The 20,520-nt window shown below is 37.9% G+C and overlaps 1 protein-coding gene across 1 annotated transcript in view; it reads left to right on the top strand.

The window, feature by feature from the left end:
* Nucleotides 1-20,520, top strand: part of RSRC1 (arginine and serine rich coiled-coil 1) — a 413,404-nt gene that overhangs the window by 2,367 nt on the left and 390,517 nt on the right. The window contains exons 4-5 of the mRNA XM_073023806.1: nucleotides 15,805-16,000; nucleotides 17,429-17,554. Of these exons, the coding sequence (XP_072879907.1) occupies nucleotides 15,805-16,000; nucleotides 17,429-17,554 (322 nt within the window). The remainder of the gene's footprint in view (nucleotides 1-15,804; nucleotides 16,001-17,428; nucleotides 17,555-20,520) is intronic.

Here is a 20,520-nt window from a genome sequence, read left to right as displayed (position 1 = left end):
CGGAGTGAGCCCCCTTCCCGGGTAGCAGTCGCGCCTCTACCGGGGGTTGGGGAGGGGAAAAGGAGAAGGAGAAGGAGAAGGAGAAGGAGAAGGAGAAGGGGGGAGAGAGAGAGAGAGAGAGAGAGAGAGAGAGAGAGAGAGAGAGAGAGAGAGAGAGAGAGAGAGAGAGATTAGAGTTCGGGCGGTCTGGGGCTGGAGTGGTAGGGCAGCACAGGGGGACTGGAGGGGGCGGGGAGAGGAGGCCGGTCCCCGGCTGCTCAGGTTTCCAGATAGCCCCTGCCGCCTATGCTCTTGGCCATTAATCCAGGATTGACAAGAATCCCTAATTAATTTAATTAGGCGTGGATTTTGCGTTGGTGTCACGACTTAGTTAAACACTGGGGAGCTGGATAGACCCCGCGGGGTGGGGCCAAGAGGAAACTGACAAGTGCGCAGCTCTTAGAGTCAGTCTGGTATCCCGACACTACATCCTTCCCTACAGTCTTGCTTGGAGTCAGGATGCCTCGCAACTGCTCAGCTTCGCATTTCTTTTCCTCGTCCCTGCCCTGCATCAATCGCCCAGCAGTTTATAGGCCCCGCATCCCATTCTCGCATCCTGAGCCCGCATCCCAATCCTGCATCCCCGCCTCTCACTCACACCCTCGACCCCTGCGGGCAGTAGCTCCACCGCCCAGCATCATCCTGCCCAGAGTCAGGGTTGTCTGCACCTTCTCCGACCCGCGCAGCTTCTCTTAGCAGCTTCCCGGCTCGCAGGCAGGTTAAGTCCGGTTCTCCTCCAAGTTCCTCGCCCCTCGGTCCGTGTTATTCGCTCTATTATTCGTGTCCTGGAGCCTAGCTGACTCCTCTATGGACAGACCCCGCTAAAAGGGACCGGTCGATTTAACAAGTTTCCCGAGCAGCTGTTAGCTGACAGATCTCATTTTAAAGTGTTTCCTTAGCGCCCGGTCAAGGACAGCTCGACTTCGTTCTTTTCCCCTCTGAGGTCTCAGAACTCCCACCCTTCTCCCTTGCTCCTTGCAACCGGACCCCTCTATGATGAATTACCGGACTTCTTCTTTAGCATCTTGGGAAACATCCGAGTTTGTTTACTAATTTGAAAAACAAGAGATTATCCCTCTTCGAGTCTGAAAAAAAAATCGACGTTAAGTTTGTACCTCGTCTAATTTCATTTATTGCGGAGTGCTAAAAAAGAGACGCTCGCCAGGAGTAAACGTCCTCTCTCTCTCTCTCTCTCTCTCTCTCTCTCTCTCTCCCTCCCCTCCCCCCGCAACGATTTAAAATTCTATTTCTGGTCTATTTTCATCGGAACGGTTTGTTACATTAGAGGAACATCTATATTCCTGAGTCATTTGTCTGTATTGTGCCGGACAGGGCTTGCTGTGAGAAGTGTGGCTATGCAAATATATACTCACAAAAGAATATTTACATATGAAAAGTTATATTTAAGTGTGTAAACAAATATACCCCTAAGTGTGGCTTAGGGGACATTTTCAAGTACTCTGAATATTAATTCAGACTTTCTGGAAGTTAAAGGTAACTTGATCATTATTTTGGATCTAATACTCTTAGTAAAAATAAGAGGAATTACGGAACATTAATATGTATATCTTCCATATATTGGTTAAGGCATCAAAACAAATTAGCAGATAATTTAAGAAGTTCCGTCAAAACAATCTGAAACACTTGTAAAAAGAGAACACAATTATAACTTAATATATTAGTGTTTCTCAAATAGATGTAAATAGAAGCTGGATATAACCTTATGTTATTCTACAATACTCATATTAAAATGTTCACATTTGGTGAATTTAAGGATTATGTATATCATGCTTTTTAGAAATGTTTTGCCTTTCTAAAACATTTCATTTTTTGCCACTTTTAGGAGAATCAATGTCTATAATTTTTCCACAGCTATAGCTTTTAGGTATTAATACATTGTATCAGTACTTGCTTTTGTTTTGTTACACCACAAAAGGGACTCAAATACTCAAAGTTTCCAAAGTTATACAAATTTAGAAACAATTTTACATTGAGTCTTGGGTTACTCTGTGTAACTACTTTCTGATATTATCAGAGGAAAATAATCAAAAAACTTTAGTCCTTTATGAAAATCTGTTTTTAAGATTATTTAGCAGAAAGGCCAGTAATGGGGTGAGCTAAGTGGATATGGTGCTCAAGGTGCTCTCAAACTGAGGTGTTAAATACATATTCATAAATAACTCAAAAATAACCACTGTTGGAAGTCGGCAAGGAATCAGGAGACCCACCAGCTACTAGTTTGCCTTTTTAAGCATGACTTTTAGGTTTGAATTCATATTTCATCTACTGAGCTTGAGGGAAAGATGACCACTTTAAAGGTAATCAGGGAAGTCACAGACACAACTATTGTGTAATTCAAACCAATAGATTTTCCCATGATCTCAGCTTTTTGGCTCATTGCATATTTAGGAATAGTAGTGTTGATAACAGATGGAGCTATGAGAAATCTTTAGTGTCTGACCACAGATTCCCACTGGCCTAAAGGAAGTTTACTTTAAAAAAAAAAATCAAGGTTATAAAATCATATACTAATAAATGCTCACAAAGTTCCAATGATTTTGTTTCATTAAACAGCAAATATTTTCCAGAGATAGGACATTTCAAAATACAGTTTTGGTAAAAAAAAAAAAAGCATTTATGGTAAAGCTCAGCTGACAGTCTGTGGACGGATACACAGGTTCCAATAAAATTCAGGACCCAAGGGTTTCCCCAGCTTTTGAATTATTTAAAATATACCCATAGTGTTGTAGTAGTTAAGTTTTAAAATGGTGCCTCAAAATTGGCTAGTTTAGGTACATTATTTATGAAAAATATATTGTGGAGGTGATTTTTTACCATCTCAAATATCTGCGGAAAATTGTAGCTTGGTTATCTAGCAGTGGTGAATGAGTTGGTTCTCATAGTCGACCAAAACCCAGGCCAACAATTTATCTTTTTAGCTTTGCTTAAGCGTAAATGAGGAAAAAATAATTTTCACGTAAGGAAAAATAAGTTATGTAGTATGAGTTACAGAAAATGCTGAGTCTCTTTAATTTCTATTGGTTTAAATTAAAAAACTCCACACACCTATAAATTTGATTTCTCCTTCAGAAGAAACCGCTCCCCGCCTCGCCTCAGGCAGGTTTCTCCTATTCCTCTACTAACCAGTTACTTTAATCTGAGAAACTAATTTGCACTCAACTTGTGAGTGCCTTCACCTTCAGGGCAGAAGAAACACCGACTTTTAATGCATTTTTGCAAATAAATCATTACAATTTAATCACACAAGACTCTATACAGACACACTCCCATGATTTATTATCGTTGGGCGAGTTTCCCCCTCCCCCAGCATGAGATAACCAATTTTGTTTCGTGTAGGTGTCATAAACATAACTTCCTACGATGCAGATTTGTTTACTGATTACCCATGACGATAACGACGACTACTAAGACAATAACACTCTCCAGTCCCACCTTTATTGCTTTTGGTAACAATAAAATCAAAATAAACAGGCACGCAAAACAAACGCCAAACAAAAAATTGGCAGCGTTAAAATCTACTCCCTCGGCATTCCCAGCGCCTGGCAGCATCCATCGATGCACTCGATATCTCGGCTGAAGCTGCCTGGCGCTAGAACCAGGAAGGCGCTGAGCTTAAACTGAAGCAAGTTCGGTGTACGCCGGCGGCGCCCTGATCTAAAGAAACGTCTCAGGGTCTGCGGCGCTTGCACGTCAGCGGAAGGTGTGAGCCCAAAGGTCTGGACCGAGGTGATGCCCACGACCAAGGCCTGGCGAGCGGCGTCCGTGGCTGCGGGGCTCCGAGGCCCTGCTCTGGCAAGAGGCGGCGTGGGGCCTGCCGCAGTTTGCGCTGGATGTCGGCGGAGGGTGGGCGGCGGCTTCGTGGCGTGTGCAGTGTCAACGTGCGCATGCGTCCTGCACCTGGGAGGCTCCGGACTCCCTGGGTCAAGGCTGGTGGCTGTAGGATGGGTGGGTGGGTGGCCGCAGGCCTCAAGCTTGGCGGTCTGTCTTGAGGACGTGTCGGAGAGTTCGCCGACTCCTCCCCTCGCCCCCCATTCCTGGCTCTTCATCGCTGCTTTTGGGTTTCCTGGCTCATCTTGCAATATAAGCCTGGCGCTTCCTCACTAGTTCTAGGTAGGGTGGATCAAGAGGGAGGCTGGATTCTGGTGCTCTCTATCCCATCCACTCCGCTGTCCCTGCTTTAGATCCACCTCTTTCTGATTCCGCCCTACCCTTTCTGGCTCACACTGGCTTGCTGAGAGAAGTGGTGCAGGGTGAAATAGATGTTCCTTTCTTGGAGTATAAATATGCTTGCCTTAAACACACTATATATTCCCTTGACTTCTGTACTTGTGGCCATGTGACTAAGAGCATATGGCTTTGTTTACTTTTGCAAGATGTTGTAACGCACCGTAAGGCATGTTGCCTGCTCTTGATTTTAGGTTAACCTTGACGTAATTTCTCTCAGAGGTTGTGTATCTTTAAATGCACACTGGAAACCTAAACAAAAAAATATTTTTTTCCACTTCCAGAATTAACAGTAACCCAATTGTGTTCCAACTAACTAGGTAGTAGATACATAAATTCAAATGTCTTTTGTTGTCACAAGAAAGCATTCGAGCTGTCGTCTTTGAACTTAGATATATTATAAAAGCTCTAAGTGAAGGAGGTAAGCAGAGTTCCCAGGTTTAAGATTTGGAGCAGGTGTGACAGTTGCAACCTTGGGGGCAACTAGGTATCCTTTAAGAGCCTCTCTAGTCTTAGAGTTCACAAATATTCACTTTCTTTGCAGGCAAAGATTTCATGCTAAGTGATATAACACTTTATTTATGTTTTTCAATAAGAGGGCTAAAAATGTCAGAATCTGAAAACGAGAAAAACAGCTGGCACCTTTTTGTTAATTGGCCTTGCCAACTCAACCAGTCTCACAAAGAGGGGTGTTATGAATTGGAAAAGTTCTGAAAGCGGGTTGTTATAGTAGATCTATAGTTGTATTTCCTGCTTTCATTTCCAAACCATTGGGGATAAATTCCTATGATTGATCATGCATTTTTAAAAAGAAAGATGCTTGCAAGTTTTTAATTGTGATGGGAGAAGTGTTTTGACAGAATTCTTTATCTCTTTTGTTATAAAGAGTCGTGTACTTGTTTATGGATTTCTTAATATGTTAGTTTTCACCCCATTTTTACTTTTCTTCTTTGAGGTGGATTTCCCATTGAAATCAACATTCTTTTCACTTTTTCTGGCCATGTATCCAGAATCAAGAAAATTATAGTTTGATATACTAATGAGTGAGTAGTGGAGAAGTAATTAATTATAAGCTATCATGTCCTTTAGGAATCTTTGTTCTCTCAAACCGATTGCCTGTTTTCTGAAAAAGATAACTGCTTCTTGTACCCTTATCAATAACTGGACAAAGGAACTACTTGTGTAGTCCTTCGAGATCTCTTTTCTTAAATGACCACATGTTGGTTTCACCTCTTCAATCAGGCACCTGAACTTTACATTAAGATGTTTCTGTAAATTGATTTCCTCCTGTAGTCATTGCATGCCATGGCTTCAATTCTGTAGTGGGAGTAGTTGGGTGAGTTTTGCAAACATGAGGCTACAACCAGGAAGAACTAGAGTGAGAACAGGAAGCCAAGAGCTATAGGAGCTCTGTCCCATGTTGTCTCTTTCACTTACAGATAGATTGAAAATTGTTAGCTTGTGGGACTCTAAAAGCCTGTGCTCCATTCATCATTCATTGCCCTTATCAGAAAGAACTATTAATGTGTCTTTCCATTCATTGCTCCTTACTGGTGGAGTTAAGTATAAAGAATTCTTCCTTACTAGGAGTATGTAATATAAATTGATTACCATGACTTGAATTGGCAAGTATATTTAATTACATGCTGATGACATTATGGAAATCTAAGGGTAAGTTTATGTCTGTGGTGTTGAGTAGGACTTCAGTACCTGTCATAGAGAAGACAATTTTGAGATCTACCTTGTGATTTGCTGTTAGTGTTCACTCCCTTTTGTGAATAAATGTTTGAAGTTAACTATAACAAAGAAATATGGTGACCTTTTGCTTTCTTTTATTGGGGTTAATTGTATTTCAGTGTAATTTTTCTGAAATGTAATTGTGTCACTTGAAATATTTATAGTTTTGTCACAGTGGTTTTTCAACCTTTTCTTGGTTTCTCTAAGGAAGGATTTATTTTAAGTTCTGGGGTACATGTGCAGGATGTGCAAGTTTGTTACATAGATAAACATGTGTCATGGTGGTTTGCTGCACCTAAATATTAATCCCAGAATGCGTTATCTATTTTTCCTGATGCTCTCCCTTCCCCTGTACCCCCACCACAGGCCCCATTGTGTGTTGTTCCCCTCCCAGGTCCATGTGTTCTAAGTGTTCAGCTCCCACTTATTAGTGAGAACATGTGGTGGTTGGTTTTCTCTTCCTGTGTTAGTTTGATGAGGATAATGGCTTCCAGCTCCATCCATGTCCGCGCAAATGATGATCTCATTCTTTTTTTGTGGCTCCATAATATTCCATGATGTATATGTACCACATTTTCTTTATTCAGTCTATCAGCAATGGGCATTTAGTTTGATTTTGTGTCTTTGCTATTGTGAATAATGCTGCAGTGAACATACACGTGCATGTGTCTTTATAATAGAATGATTTCTATTTCTTTGAGTATATACCCAGTAATGGATTGCTGGGTCAAATGGTATTTCTGGTTCTAGGTCTTTGGTGAATCACCACACGGGTGATTCCTCAAAGAATTGCCCATTCTGGATGATTTCTGTGACATCATCTTCCACAATGGTTGAACTAATTTACATTCTCACTCACAGTTTATTAATAAAAGTGTTCCTGTCTCTCCACAGCCTTGCCAGCATCTGTTGTTTTTTGACTTTTTTTTCTTTTTTTGAGATGGAGTCTTGCTCTGTCACCAGGCTGGAGTGCAGTGGCGCATTCTTGGCTTATTGCAACCTCTGACGCCTTGGTTCAAGCAATTCTGCCTCAGCCTCCCGAGTAGCTTGGATTACAGGCACGCTTCACCACACGCAGCTAATTTTTGTATTTTTCATAGAAACAGGGTTTCACCATGTTGGCCAGGATGGTCTCCATCTCCTGACGTCGTGATCTGCCCCCCTCAGCCTCCCAAAGTGCTGGGATTACAAGTGTGAGCCACCACGCCCGGCAGTTTCTTGACTTTTTAATAATTCCCATTCTGACTGGCATGAGATGGTATCTCATTGTGGTTTTGATTTGCTTTTCTCTAATGATCAGTGATGTTGAGTTTTTTCTCATATGTTTGTTGGCCGCATAAATGTCTTCTTTTGAGAAGTGTCTGTTCATGTTCTTTGCCCATTTTTTAATGGGATTGCTTTTGTGAATTTGTTTAACTTCCTTATAGACTCTGGATATTAGACCTTTGTCAGTTGTATAGGTTGCAAAAATTTTCCCCTATAGATTGTGTGTTCGTTCTGATGATAGTTTCTTTTGCTGTGCAGAAACTCTTTAGTTTAATTAGATCCCATTTTAATTTTTTTTTTGTTGCAATTGCTTTTGAAGCTTTTGCCATGAAATCTTTGCCTGTGCCTGTGTCCTGTGTGGTATTGCCTAGATTTTTTTCTAAGGTTTTTCTAGTTTTGGATTTTACATTTAAGTCTTTAATCTATCTTGAGTTAATTTTTGTATAAGGTATAAGGAAGGGGTCCACTTTCAATTTTTTACATATGGCTAGCCAGTCCTCCCAGCACCATTTATTAAATAGGGAGTCCTTTCCTCATTGCTTGTTTTTTGTCAGGGTTGTCAAAGATCGGATGGTTGTAGATGTGTGGTCTTATTTCTAAGTTCTCTATTCTGTTCCATTGGTCTATGTGTTTGTCTTTGTACCAGTACCATGCTGTTTTGGTTACTGTAGCCTTGTATAGTTTGAAGTCAGGTACCGTGATGCCTCCCGCTTTGTTCTTTTTGCTGAGGATTGTCTTGGCTATATGGGCTCTTTTTTGGTTCCGTATGAATTTTGAAATAGTTTTTTTCTAAATCTGTGAAGAATGTTAATGGTAGTTTGATGGGAATAGCATTGAATCTTTTGGTCACCTTGGGTGGTATGGCCATTTTCATGATATTGATTCTTCCTGTCTATGAGCATGGCATGTTTTTCCACTTCTTTGTGGTCCTCTCTGATTTCCTTGAGCAGTGGTTTGTAGTTCTCCTTGAAGAGGTCCTTCTCTTCTCTTGTTAGCTGTATTCCTAAGTATTTTATTCTCTTTATAGCAGTTGTAAATGGGAGTTCATTCATGATTTGGCTCTCTACTTGTCTGTCGTTGGTGTATAGGAATGCTAATGATTTTTGCACATTGATTTTGTATCCTGAGACATTGCTGAAGTTGCTTATCAGCTTAAGAAGCTTTTGGGCTGAGATGATGAGGCTTTCTAGATATAGGATTATGTCATCTACAAAGACAATTTGACTTCCTGTCTTCCTATTCGAATGCCCTTTATTTTTTTCTCTTGCCTGATTGCTGTGGTCAGAGTTTTCAATACTATGTTGAATAGGAGTGGTGAGAGAGGACGTCCTTGTCTTGTGCTGGTTTTCAAGAGGAATTCTTCCAGCTTTTTCTCATTCAGTATGATATTGGCTGTGGGTTTGTTGTAAATGGCTCTTGTTATTTTGAGGTATGTTCCAGGGAAGGATTTTTGTATCTTTCATTAACCTGTGTTAAATGTAATCAACCAGCCTTCTATTATGGATAAATTATATTGTTTGTAATTAGAATAAAGAAAAAATTTATACTGACCTTCTCCTGTTCTCTTTTTTTGGTCACCCCCAGGGCACATAGATCTGTGTCCCTTTTTTTCTACTTGTTTGTGCCTTACTCAGAGATGTAGTATAAAGGACAGAAATAGAGAATGGAAATGACTGTAGTATCTTAGAGCAGTGGTTCTTAAACATTTTAGTCTTAGGGTCTCTTTACACTCTGAAAGATTGTTAAGGACCCCAATAACTTTCATTTATTTGGATCATATCTATAAATATTTACCTTATTAATTAAAACAAAAGTTTGAAATCTTCATGAATTCACTTAATAACAATAAACCCAAAATGTGGTAACATAAATATCTTTGATATGAAAAATAACTGTATTTTCCAAAACAAACTTAGTGAGAATAGTGGCATTATTTTCCTTTTTTGCAAATTTCTAATGTCTGGTTTAATAGAAGATGGCTGGATTCTCATATCTGCTTCTTCATTCAATCCATTGAGATAAATTGTTTTAATTGAAGTTTAGAAGAAAATCTGGTTTTACACAGATAAGTGTTTTAGTACCCCTTTCAAGTAATTATGTCTTTTGTATTACACCAAAAGTTGATTAAGTGTTAATTTCTTGAAGTTGTTTTAATTTGGTTTTTGAAACCATATGGATGACCTTTGGTACTCCATTATGTTAAAATCGATTGGTCTGACTTACACTCTGAATGGATCTTTTACCCATGCGTGATTTTGTGACATTTTTCACTGGCCAATTGGAAAATATTGGCTCACTGAGTTAGGCATATCTTTCTAATGTTGACACCCTTCATTATATATCAAAAATATACATTTGTTAATATCACTGATGATCTCAGAAGTTTTTAAGTATTCAGAAGCTGTTATTCTCATGGTGGCAATACAAATTATCTAAAATTCAAATATTTGCTTGCAAGCTTGAATTTTATCATCAGCAACGAATACTGTTTTCCTTGAAATGGAAGGATCCCTTCATTTTCAAGAAAAGGTATTCCAAATACTCAAGTCTGAATAGTTATAGTGAGTTTTTAAAATAAAATAATGTTTCATAATAAAAGCAGCTAATTCAAGTTGCAATTCAGTTACACAAATGCTTGTTCTTGAGATAACCAGCATTCTTTAATATATGGCAGAAGTTATGTGTGTCTCTCATTTCATAACGATATTAAAAAGATGTGTATGTACTCAACAGTGGAAATTTAGTAAAATTTATGTTTTTACTGCTTTATTGAGGACATTCTTAATTGAAATTGCTTTTTTAAATTTTTTTAATTTTTTAATTCACCACACTGTGACTGTATGGCAGTGAAGGATACAGTGACTACTAAGTATAATTTGGTGCCTCTGCTTTGATTTGTGCTAAGGTGCCAGCAGTTTTGTCCACTATTACTTTTGCACCATCAGTGCAAAAGTCAGCACAGTGAAAAAGGTAAATAATGTTTTTGTGTTACAGTGAATAAGTTTTGACTTCTTGAGTCCCCTGAAAGTTTTGTAGAGATCTCCAAGAGTCTACAGGCCTCATTTTGAAAATTGCTGGTACTAGAATGTAAGCTTCTATAGGGAAAGGATTTTTGTCTCTTGTTTATTGATGTATTGCTTACATGCTATCAGTCTGGGATGTCTTACTTATCTTCAGTATAAGATTACTTATATTTTGAATCTGGGTTGTCTGTTGTGATACTCTCCTTTTCATGGAGCACACTGTCAGGTAGCTTCATGAAAAGAGGAGAGTGTAGGGTGTAATTTTGGGACCTTACATGTCTGAAAATATCTTTATTCTAATCTCAAAGTAGAGCAGTGATTTGGCTGGATAGAGATTCTAGATTGAGATTCATTTTCTTAGCATTTTAAAGGCTAGTCTCCATTGTTTTCTGTGTTGTGAAAACCCCTGTGCCTTTTATTGTGCTACCCATTTTTTTTAATCTTTAGAAATTTCTAGGATCTTCTCTATATTCCTGGTGTCGAAGCTTTTATGAGATATACTGGGTGTATGTCTTTTTAGAAAAATCATTGTCCCAGGGACTTAGGGCAATTCGTCTTTCAATTCTGAAACTTTGAAACAAGGACTTACTGTGTTGCCCAGGCTAGAGTGCAGTAGGGCAATTGCAGCTCACTGCAGCCTGGACCTTTTGGGCTCAAGTGATCCCGCTGCCTCAGCACCCCCAAGTAGCTGGGACTACAGGTGTGCACCACCATGCTCAGCTGGTTGTTTGTAGAGACAGAGTTTTCACCATGTTGCCCAGGCTGGTCTCAAACTCCTGGACTCAAGCAATCCACTCACTTTGGCCTCCCAAAGTGCTTATATTACAAATGTGAGCCACCATGTCTGACCTGGAAATTTAATTTTTGGGTAATTTTTCTTCATCCCTTTTCTCCTATTTTTTAAGACAGGATCTCGCCCTGTCGCCCAGGCTGGGGGTGCAATGGTGGGATTATAGCTCACTGCAACCTCGAACTCCTGGGGTCAAGGTATCCTCCCATCTCAGTGTTCAGAGTAACTGGGACTACAGGCCTATACCATTATGCCGAGCTTTTCTGTTCTTTTTTATAGAATGCATATCAGGTGCATTTTGGACCTCCAGATTGATCCTCTTCTGTTTGTAAAATGTCTGTCTCTTTTTCTTTTTCTTTTTTTGAGTCCTCTAACCTCTTTTCTAACCTTATTGTTTTTGTTGTCTGTTTTTTTTAGACTGGGTCTCGCTCTGTCTCCCAGGCTGGAATGCAGTGGTATAATGTTGGCTCACTGTAGCCTCGCCCACTTGGGCTCTGGTGATCCTCCTGCCTCGGTCTCCTGAGTAGCTGGTACTACAAGTATGCACCACCAAGGCCAGCTAATTTTTGTATTTTTTGTAGAGAACAGTTTTCACCATGTTGGCGGGGCTGGTCTCAAACTCCTGGACTCAAGCAATCTCTCTGCCTTGGCTGCCCAAAGTTCTGGGATTACAGGCATGAGCCACGGTACCTGGCCATTTGTGTGTGTGTGTGTGTGGTTTTTAAAACTGTCATTTGTTTACATTTTCAGCTGTCTGTCCTGTTCTCCAAATGTTCCCCCTAGTCTTGTTTGCTGGATCATCCTCTCACATGCATCTGAGGATATTAGCTGTGATTTTTGTTCTTGAAGTTTTTTTCTGTATGTTCTGGTTTACTATCACTTGCTTATTTTCTTTCTGTTTTAGTTTCTGTCTTTTATGGTGAAGGCTTTCATCTTGTTTGATTATATTTTGTTGTATATTCAGCAAAAAGTTAACAGAAAACATGTCTACAGAAAAATGTTATAAATACAGTTGTAACCTGTATTTAAGGTTTGGACTTGTCAACTGGTAGGCTTCATTATAGGGTGATTGGGTAGGGGCCTGCCCTTTTTAGGGGGAACCCTCAAATACTTATATATCTCTTCTTAGATGTTGTTCAGTTTTTGCAGATATTCAAGAATCCTCTAATTGCCATTGTAGGAGATATGCTTGACTTCAGAATTCTTGGATCCAAGCACAAGAGGGCTGTGACTTTTCTATTTGATTGTAGACTTTAACTTAACCTCTTTTTTTTTTTTTTTTTTTGAGATGGAGTCTTGCTCTGTGGCCCAGGCTGGAGTGCAGTGGCGCGATCTCGGCTCACTGCAAGCTCCGCGGCCTCCCGGGTTCACGCCATTCTCCATTCTCCTGCCTCAGCCTCACGAGTAGCCGGGACTGCAGGCGCCCGCCCCCGCGCCCAGCTAATTTTTTTGTGTTTTTAGTAGAGACAGGGTTTCACTGTGTTAGCTAGGATGGCCTCGATATCTGGACCTCGTGATCTGCCCGCCTTGGCCTCCCAAAGTGCTGGTATTACAGGTGTGAGCCACTGCACCTGGCCAACTTAATCTCTTTAACCTTTAGTTTAGCATCTCTGTCTTTTTTTTACTGTGTCCTTGGACCTGGTGCTTCTTTGGTTCATTTTCCCCCCAAAATAAATCTTTTTTTTTTTTTTTTTTTTTTTTTTTTGAGACGGAGTCTGGCTCTGTCGCCCAGGCTGGAGTGCAGTGGCCGGATCTCAGCTCACTGCAAGCTCCGCCTCCCGGGTTTACGCCATTCTCCTGCCTCAGCCTCCCGAGTAGCTGGGACTACAGGTGCCGCCACCACGCCCGGCTAGTTTTTTGTATTTTTTAGTAGAGACGGGGTTTCACCGTGTTAGCCAGGATGGTTTCGATCTCCTGACCTCGTGATCCGCCCGTCTCGGCCTCCCAAAGTGCTGGGATTACAGGCTTGAGCCACCGCGCCCGGCCAATAAATCTTATCTCTTCTGGGGATTGGGGAAGAGTATCACCTGGCTGGGTAGAATGGAGGGACTCGGGAACACTACTACATAAATTCAATCAATTTTTTTGTTTTTAGCTTCGTGGCCTCATTGTGCCTGCTCTGGTATCTGATGTCTTAAATTCCTGATCCTTTCTGATTTCTGCTATGTGAATTTGCTTTTCTCTTGGAATTCTCTACAGTTGCCTGATAATAAACTTTCTTACCTCTAAATCCTCCATGTGTTTTTCATTTGCCAAAAGTTTGTTGACATGTCTTATGTTCCTGTTGTTTTCTAGTTTCTACCCTTTCAAATTTATACTTTTTAATTTCTTTAATCTTATTTTGGTATTTTTTAAAACAAGATAGCAAGATAGTAAAAGCTCATCTTAATTTAAATGGTTGTTTGTGTGTAAAGAACATTCTTAAATGATTAAAGGTGAAAACAAGGAATTAAAAGCCAAGAAATAAAAAAATTATTATTCAATTATGTACATCTTTCTTAACATGGATATATGTGTGTGTATATAATATACACACATATATATGTGGATATCTATTTTATATATATAAAATGGATGTATGTATATATTTTATGTATAAATGGGTATCATGTACATGTTTGAATTTATATGTATGTACAGATATACCTTATGTACATCTGTATTATGTTTGTATTTAAATGTATGTTTGTATTTATATATATAGATACATGTACATATTTATACTTTCATAATCATTTAAAGCTGGAAAGTATCATGGTAATCTTTTACCTATTGTAGTTTCATTTTTCAAATGAAACTGGCTTAGATATGTTAGTGATTTACCGAAGGCTTCAAAACCAAGTCTTCCCAGTGTTTTGTTAAACTGTAAAATCTTAGACATGTGAACAACTTGGAGGTTCAGAGCAAATTTAAAATCCTTAATTCTGGCTTTAGGTAAATAACTTAAAGTTTTGATTTGAGTCCTAAGAGATTTTTTCAACTGGTATTGTATTGGAATCAGGGAGGGGCTGGCTCACCTGATGCTTCTGAAAGCAAAGCAGTAATTTAACATATTGTAAGTTGGCACGAAAGTAATTGTGGTTTTTGCCATTACTTTTAATGGAATATAATTATTAAATATATAAATAATATAGAATTAATATATTAATGTTAATATATTAAATATATAGTTTAAATAGATATTATACAGGTATTTAAAATATATTTAATGTTATATATAATATGTGTAATGTATATTTAATATATTAAATAGATAATACATACTTATATATATAAATATATTCCATTAAAAGTCATGGCAAAAACTGCAATTACTTTTGCACCAACATAATACTTTGTTTGTAGTGATGGTATTTAACTTATTTTGAATAAATATTAAAGATGATATGAGCTTTTATTTATCCTAAGTGACTACAATGAATGGATCTTGTTTTTATATGACTTTGAAAGATAACTAATAACTATTTTAATAAAAAATAGTATTGCATATGAGAATCTAAAGATTAAAGTAAGACAACTAAGCTTCTTGTCAGCTAAGTTAATTCCTAAATATGAAAGCCTTAGGTTCTATTTGTTTTTTCTGTTCTATACTAAATGTCCATGTTACCATAACTATATAGAAATAGTTTGAAAAATTATATTTTATATTATGAAAATTATATTTCATCACTTAAATATTAATTTTCTTATGTACATATTTTCTTAAATTATCTCAATGAATACCATTATAATAATGCTGTGATGAATATTTTAATGAATATATCCTTTAGATAATTTTTTCGATGTATTTGTAGAAATAAGATTTCTTTGTCAAAAAAGCATCAACATTTTTAGATTATTATTCAATTGTGTACATATTTCTTAACGTGGATATAAATATATATGTGTATGTGTAATATACACATACAAATGTGGATATCTATTATATAATATCTATTATAGATATATCTATTATATAATATTTATTATAGATCTTTTTAATTTAAATTATTGTTTTATTGCTTTCTAAAAAGATTATCCTACTACCTTATATAGGTATTAGCAGTGTGTGAAGAGCTGACTGATTTCACGATAACCTCGTCAACTTTAGTACTTTAGTTAATATTTTCTCCCCTAAGTTTCACAAGTGAAATGATGATTATAGTTCATTGTTTCAGTTTGTACTTTGTTGATGACTAATGAGGTTTTAGCTATTTAAAGATGTAGAGTTTTCTGTTAGAAAAAAAATTCAACTCTAAGATAGTAAAATATCTTCTGCCATCAGGGAGTGTGAGAATAAAGGAATAGTTGGTTGATTACTAAAGAAAATGTCATATAATTAATGAGAAATATAACTTAAAATATGAGACAATTGGTATAAAGAACTGTTCTCATGTCTTGTCAAGAAGCAAGGCACATAAACAATTTTACTTTAAATAAGACTTTAAAAAATTTTACAAAGTTTTATAAAAAGTAGTACATTGAGGCCAGAAACGGTGGCTCATGCCTGTAGTCCCAGCACTTTGGAAGGCCTTGGGGGAGGATCGTGGGAGCCCAGGACTTCCAGGTTACAGTGAGCTATTATCGTACCACTGCACTCCAGCCTGGGATACAGAGGGAGACCCTGTCTCTAAAATAAATAAGTGAAATAAAAAATTAGTATATTGCATTTCATCCATTGTGCCACCATGTTAGAAATAATATTCTTCAAACTTATGCTTATAGAAATGGGACGTCGGTCATCAGATACTGAAGAGGAAAGCAGAAGCAAGAGAAAAAAGAAACACCGTAGACGGTCCTCCTCGAGCAGTTCTTCGGATAGTAGAACATACAGCCGAAAGAAAGGAGGAAGGAAGTCAAGATCAAAGTCAAGATCCTGGTCCAGAGATCTTCAGCCTCGTTCACATTCTTATGATAGAAGGTGATTTTCATAATTTTAGTTTATACAGTAATGAGGATAACAATCTTTAAAATTCATGTTTTTGTATTTTTTTTTTTTTTTTTTTTTGAGACGGAGTCTTGCTCTGTCACCCAGGCTGGAGTGCAGTGGCCGGATCTCAGCTCACTGCAAGCTCCGCCTCCCGGGTTCCCGCCATTCTCCTGCCTCAGCCTCCTGAGTAGCTGGGACTACAGGCGCCTGCCACCTCGCCCGGCTAGTTTTTTGTATTTTTTTAGTAGAGACGGGGTTTCACCGTGTTAGCCAGGATGGTCTCGATCTCCTGACCTCGTGATCCGCCCGTCTCGGCCTCCCAAAGTGCTGGGATTACAGGCTTGAGCCACCGCGCCCGGCCGTTTTTGTATTTTTAATTTTGCTAGATAAAACATTTTTCTTTTACTAGCTATATATTTACGAAAGTCCCAACCCAGAATTTTTTTTTTCCACCAGGTTCAGTCTGTGGGTCTAGTCTTCTCAACCTTTGTCTATTCTTAGTAGGCAAATAGATACAAAGTGGTGTAGTTTTCTTTTTTAATTAAATTAAATTAATTAATTAATTAAATTTTTTTTTTTTTTGCGACGGAGTTTTGCTCTTGTTGTCCAGGCTGGAGTACAATGGCGCGATCTCAGCTCACTGCAGCCTCTGCCTCCCGGGTTTAAGCGATTCTTCTCAGCCTTCCGAGTAGCCGGGATTACAGGCTTGTAGCACCACGCCCAGCTAATTTTATATTTTTAATAGAGACAGGGTTTCACCATGTTGGTCAGGCTGGTGTCGAACTCCTGACCTCAGGTGATCTGCCCTCCTTGGCCTCCCAAAGTGCTGGGATTACAGGCATGAGCCAGTGCACCTGGACTTAATTTTAAATTTTTTAGAGACAAGATCTTGCTCTGTCACTCAGGCTGGAGTGCAGCGGTGCAGTCATATCTCTTGGACTCAAGGATCCTCCCACGTCAGCTTCCTGAATAGCTGGGACTATAGGCATGTGCCACTATGCCTGGCTAAGTTTTTTTATTTTTATTTTTTGTAGAGACTTGGCCTTGCTGTGTTGCCCAAGCTGGTATTGAATTCTTGGCCTCAAGCGATCCTCCTGCCTCAGCCTCCCAACATGTTGGGATTACAGGCATGAGCTACTGAGCCTGGCCTTGGTTTAGTTTTCATACCATATAATCTGATGATATTTGGAAAGATTCTAAGACCCCTTAATACCTTAATTAGTAGCTGATCCAATCACTAAGTTATGAATCAGTCATGTGACTGTTCAAGAAAAATAACATTTTAATTTATCTCTATTTGCTTCCAGGAAAGAGTGAGACAGTAAAAGTGAGAAAATTCTTTAGAATCTAGAAGGTTTTTCCTTAATGCTCATAATAAAAATTTTTATAGCAATGATCTTTGATTATATTTTATTTCAGACGCAGGCATCGATCAAGCAGTAGCTCTTCTTATGGCTCCAGAAGGAAACGAAGTCGAAGTCGTTCAAGGGGTCGAGGGAAATCCTATAGAGCTCAGAGGTCTAGGTCGAAAAGCAGAACAAGAAGGTATGCCTTATTAAGTATTTATTGCTTTGTAACAAATTATTCCAAATTTAGCAATGTAAAAGCAACAATCATTTATTTACTTATAATTATATAATTTTGACTGAGCTTAGCTGGCACTTATTTTTTTCTCACCTGGGGTCATTCATGCAGTTAGTCCTGTGATAGCTTGATAGGAACTGGATGGTCCAATGTGGCCTCACTCATATATCTTGCATTTGGTTCTGGCTATTGGCCGGGGTGTACATAGCTTCTCATTGTCCAGTAGGCTAGGTTGGGTTCCCTACCAATGCATGTGCATTCCCCAGACATGAGTTTACTAGTATTTTGTTAAGGATTTTTGCATCAGTATTCATCAGGGATTTTGGCTTGCAGTTTTCTTGTAATATATTTGTCTGGCTTTGGTATCCGAGTAATGCTGGCCTGATAAAATGAGTTTTGAAGTGCTCCCTCCTTTTCAGTTTTTTGGAAGATTTTGAAAAGGATTGACATTAATTTCTTTTTAAATGTTTGGTGGAATTATGCAATGAAGCTATCTGCTCCTGGGCTTTTCTTTGTTAGAAGATTTTTGCTTACTGATTCAATCTCATTGTTTATAGGTCTGTTAAGATTTTCTCTTCCTTCATGATTTAGTCTTGGTAGGTGGTATGTTTCTAGGAATTTATCCACTTCTTCTAGGTTATCCAGTTTATTAGCATTCTTAGTAGTTTATAATCCTTTCGATTTTTGTGGCATCAGTTGTATTGTCTGCTATTTCATTTCTGATTTTAGGTAGACTTCTTGGTAATTTAGGCTTCTGGCAATTTTTCTTTTTCTTTATTTTGGAAATGAGGTGTTACGCTGTCACCCAGGCGTGGGCGTGTTGGTGCAGTCAGCTCACTGCAGCCTCAAACTCCTGAGGTCAATGATCTTCTCGCCTCAGTCTCCTAAGTGGCTAAAACTACAAGCATACACCACTAGGCCTGGCTGACTTTTTAAAATACGTTTTGTAGAAGTCAGTCTTACCATATTGCCCAGGCTAGTCTCCAACTCCTGGTGTGAACTGATCCTCCCACCTTATCCTCCCAAAGTGCTGGCATTATAGGCATGATCTACCTTGCCTGGCCTCATTTTTTCTTAATCCAAGTAAGTACTTGTTAATTTTGTTGTTGTTTTTCAAAAAACTCTTAGTTTTGTTGATTTTTTTTCTAAAGTTTTTCTGCTTTTCTATTCTCTATTTTATTTACTTTTTCTCCAATCATTTTTATTTTCTTTATTTAGATAATTTTTGGTTTAAATTGTTCTTTATTTATTTATTTGCTGAAGTATAAAGTTAGATTGATATGAGACTTTTCTTTTTTTCCTAAATGTAGGTGTTCATGCTAAAACTTTCCTCAGTATTGCTTTTGCTGTTTCTCTTAAGTTTTACTATGTATGTTTGTGTTTTCATTTGTCTAAAGATATTTTCTAATTTCTCTTATGATTTCTTCTTTGATGTATTTGGTTGTTCAAGAGTGTGTAGTTTAATTTCTGCATATTTGTGGATTTTCTGATTTTTCTGCTGCTGTTGATGTCTAGTTTCATTTCTTTATGTTTCAAAAAGATACTTGCTATGGTTTCGGTCTTATTAAATTTATTAAGAGTTGTTTTGTGGCCTAACATGAAATCTATACTGGAGAATGTTACATGTACACTTGAGAAGAATGCATATTTTGCTACGGTTGTGTGAAGTGTTCTGTGTATGTATGTTAGGTCTAATTCATCTGTGGTGGTGTTCAAGTCCTCTTACCTTATGTCTTATTTTTCTATCCATTATTGAAAGTGGAGTATTGAAATATCCTACTATTACAATGTTACTAAATATTTCTCCCTTCCATTTTGGCAATGTTTGCTTTATATATTTGGGTGCTCTAGTGTTAGGTGCATATAGATATTTATAATTGTTATATATTCCAGAATAATGACCCATTTATTGTTATATAATTATCTTTTTTCTTGTGACAGTCTTTGACTTAAAGTCTATTTTGTCTTATATAAGTATGGCCACTTCTGCTCTTTTTTGGTACCATTTGTATGGATCATCTTTTTCAGTATATGTGTGTCTTTACATCTAAGGCACATCTTTTGTAAACAGCATATACTATAATTGTATCTTGTGTGTATGATTGTGTGTTTTGAAAAATTCATTCAGCTAATCTGTGTTTTGTTTGGAGAGTTTAATCCAGTTACATTTACGGTAATTACTGATGGAGAAGGACTTACTGTTGCCATTTTGTTAATTGTTTTCTGCCTTATAGCTGTTTTGTCTCTCATGTCTCCTACTGCCTTCCTTTTTGTTTGTTGATTTTTGTATTGACATGCTTTGATTTTTTTTCTCATTTTATTTTGTGTATGTTCTGTAGGTATTTTCTTTGTGGTTGCCATGAGGCTTACACAAAACATTATCTATTTTAAGTTGGTAATAACCTTTGATTGTATACAGAAATACTATTGTATATTTCTCCACTTCTATTTTATGTTATTGATATCACAGTTTACATCTTGTTGTGTCCATTAATATAGTTTATAGTTACTGCTATTTTTTATGCTATCATATTTTCAATTCTATATCTGAATTAAAAATGTTTTACATACCACCATTACAGTGTTACCGTACTCCGTACTTGTGTATATAATTACCTTTACCAGTGAGCTTTATGTTTTCATGTACTTTTGTGTTGCTGCCTAGTGTCGTTTCATTTCCACTTGCAAGACTCCTCTTAGTATTTCTTGTAAGGCACGTCTGGTAGTGAAGAACTCCCTTAGCTTCTGTTTATCTGGGAAAGATTTAATTTGTCTCTTGTTCTTATAGAACAATTTTGCTGGATGTAGTATTCTTGATTGACGGGTTTTTTTTTTCTTTCAGCACTTTGAATATATCACTCGATTCCTTTCTGGCTTGTAATGTTTCCACTGCGAAATTGCTGAAATCTTATGAAAGCTCCCTTGCA

This window comes from Chlorocebus sabaeus, chromosome 15 (assembly GCF_047675955.1).
Source record: "Chlorocebus sabaeus isolate Y175 chromosome 15, mChlSab1.0.hap1, whole genome shotgun sequence".
NCBI lineage: Eukaryota > Metazoa > Chordata > Mammalia > Primates > Cercopithecidae > Chlorocebus > Chlorocebus sabaeus.
Note: the sequence above shows the minus strand (reverse complement) of the source record. Positions and strands in the feature narration are given on the sequence as shown.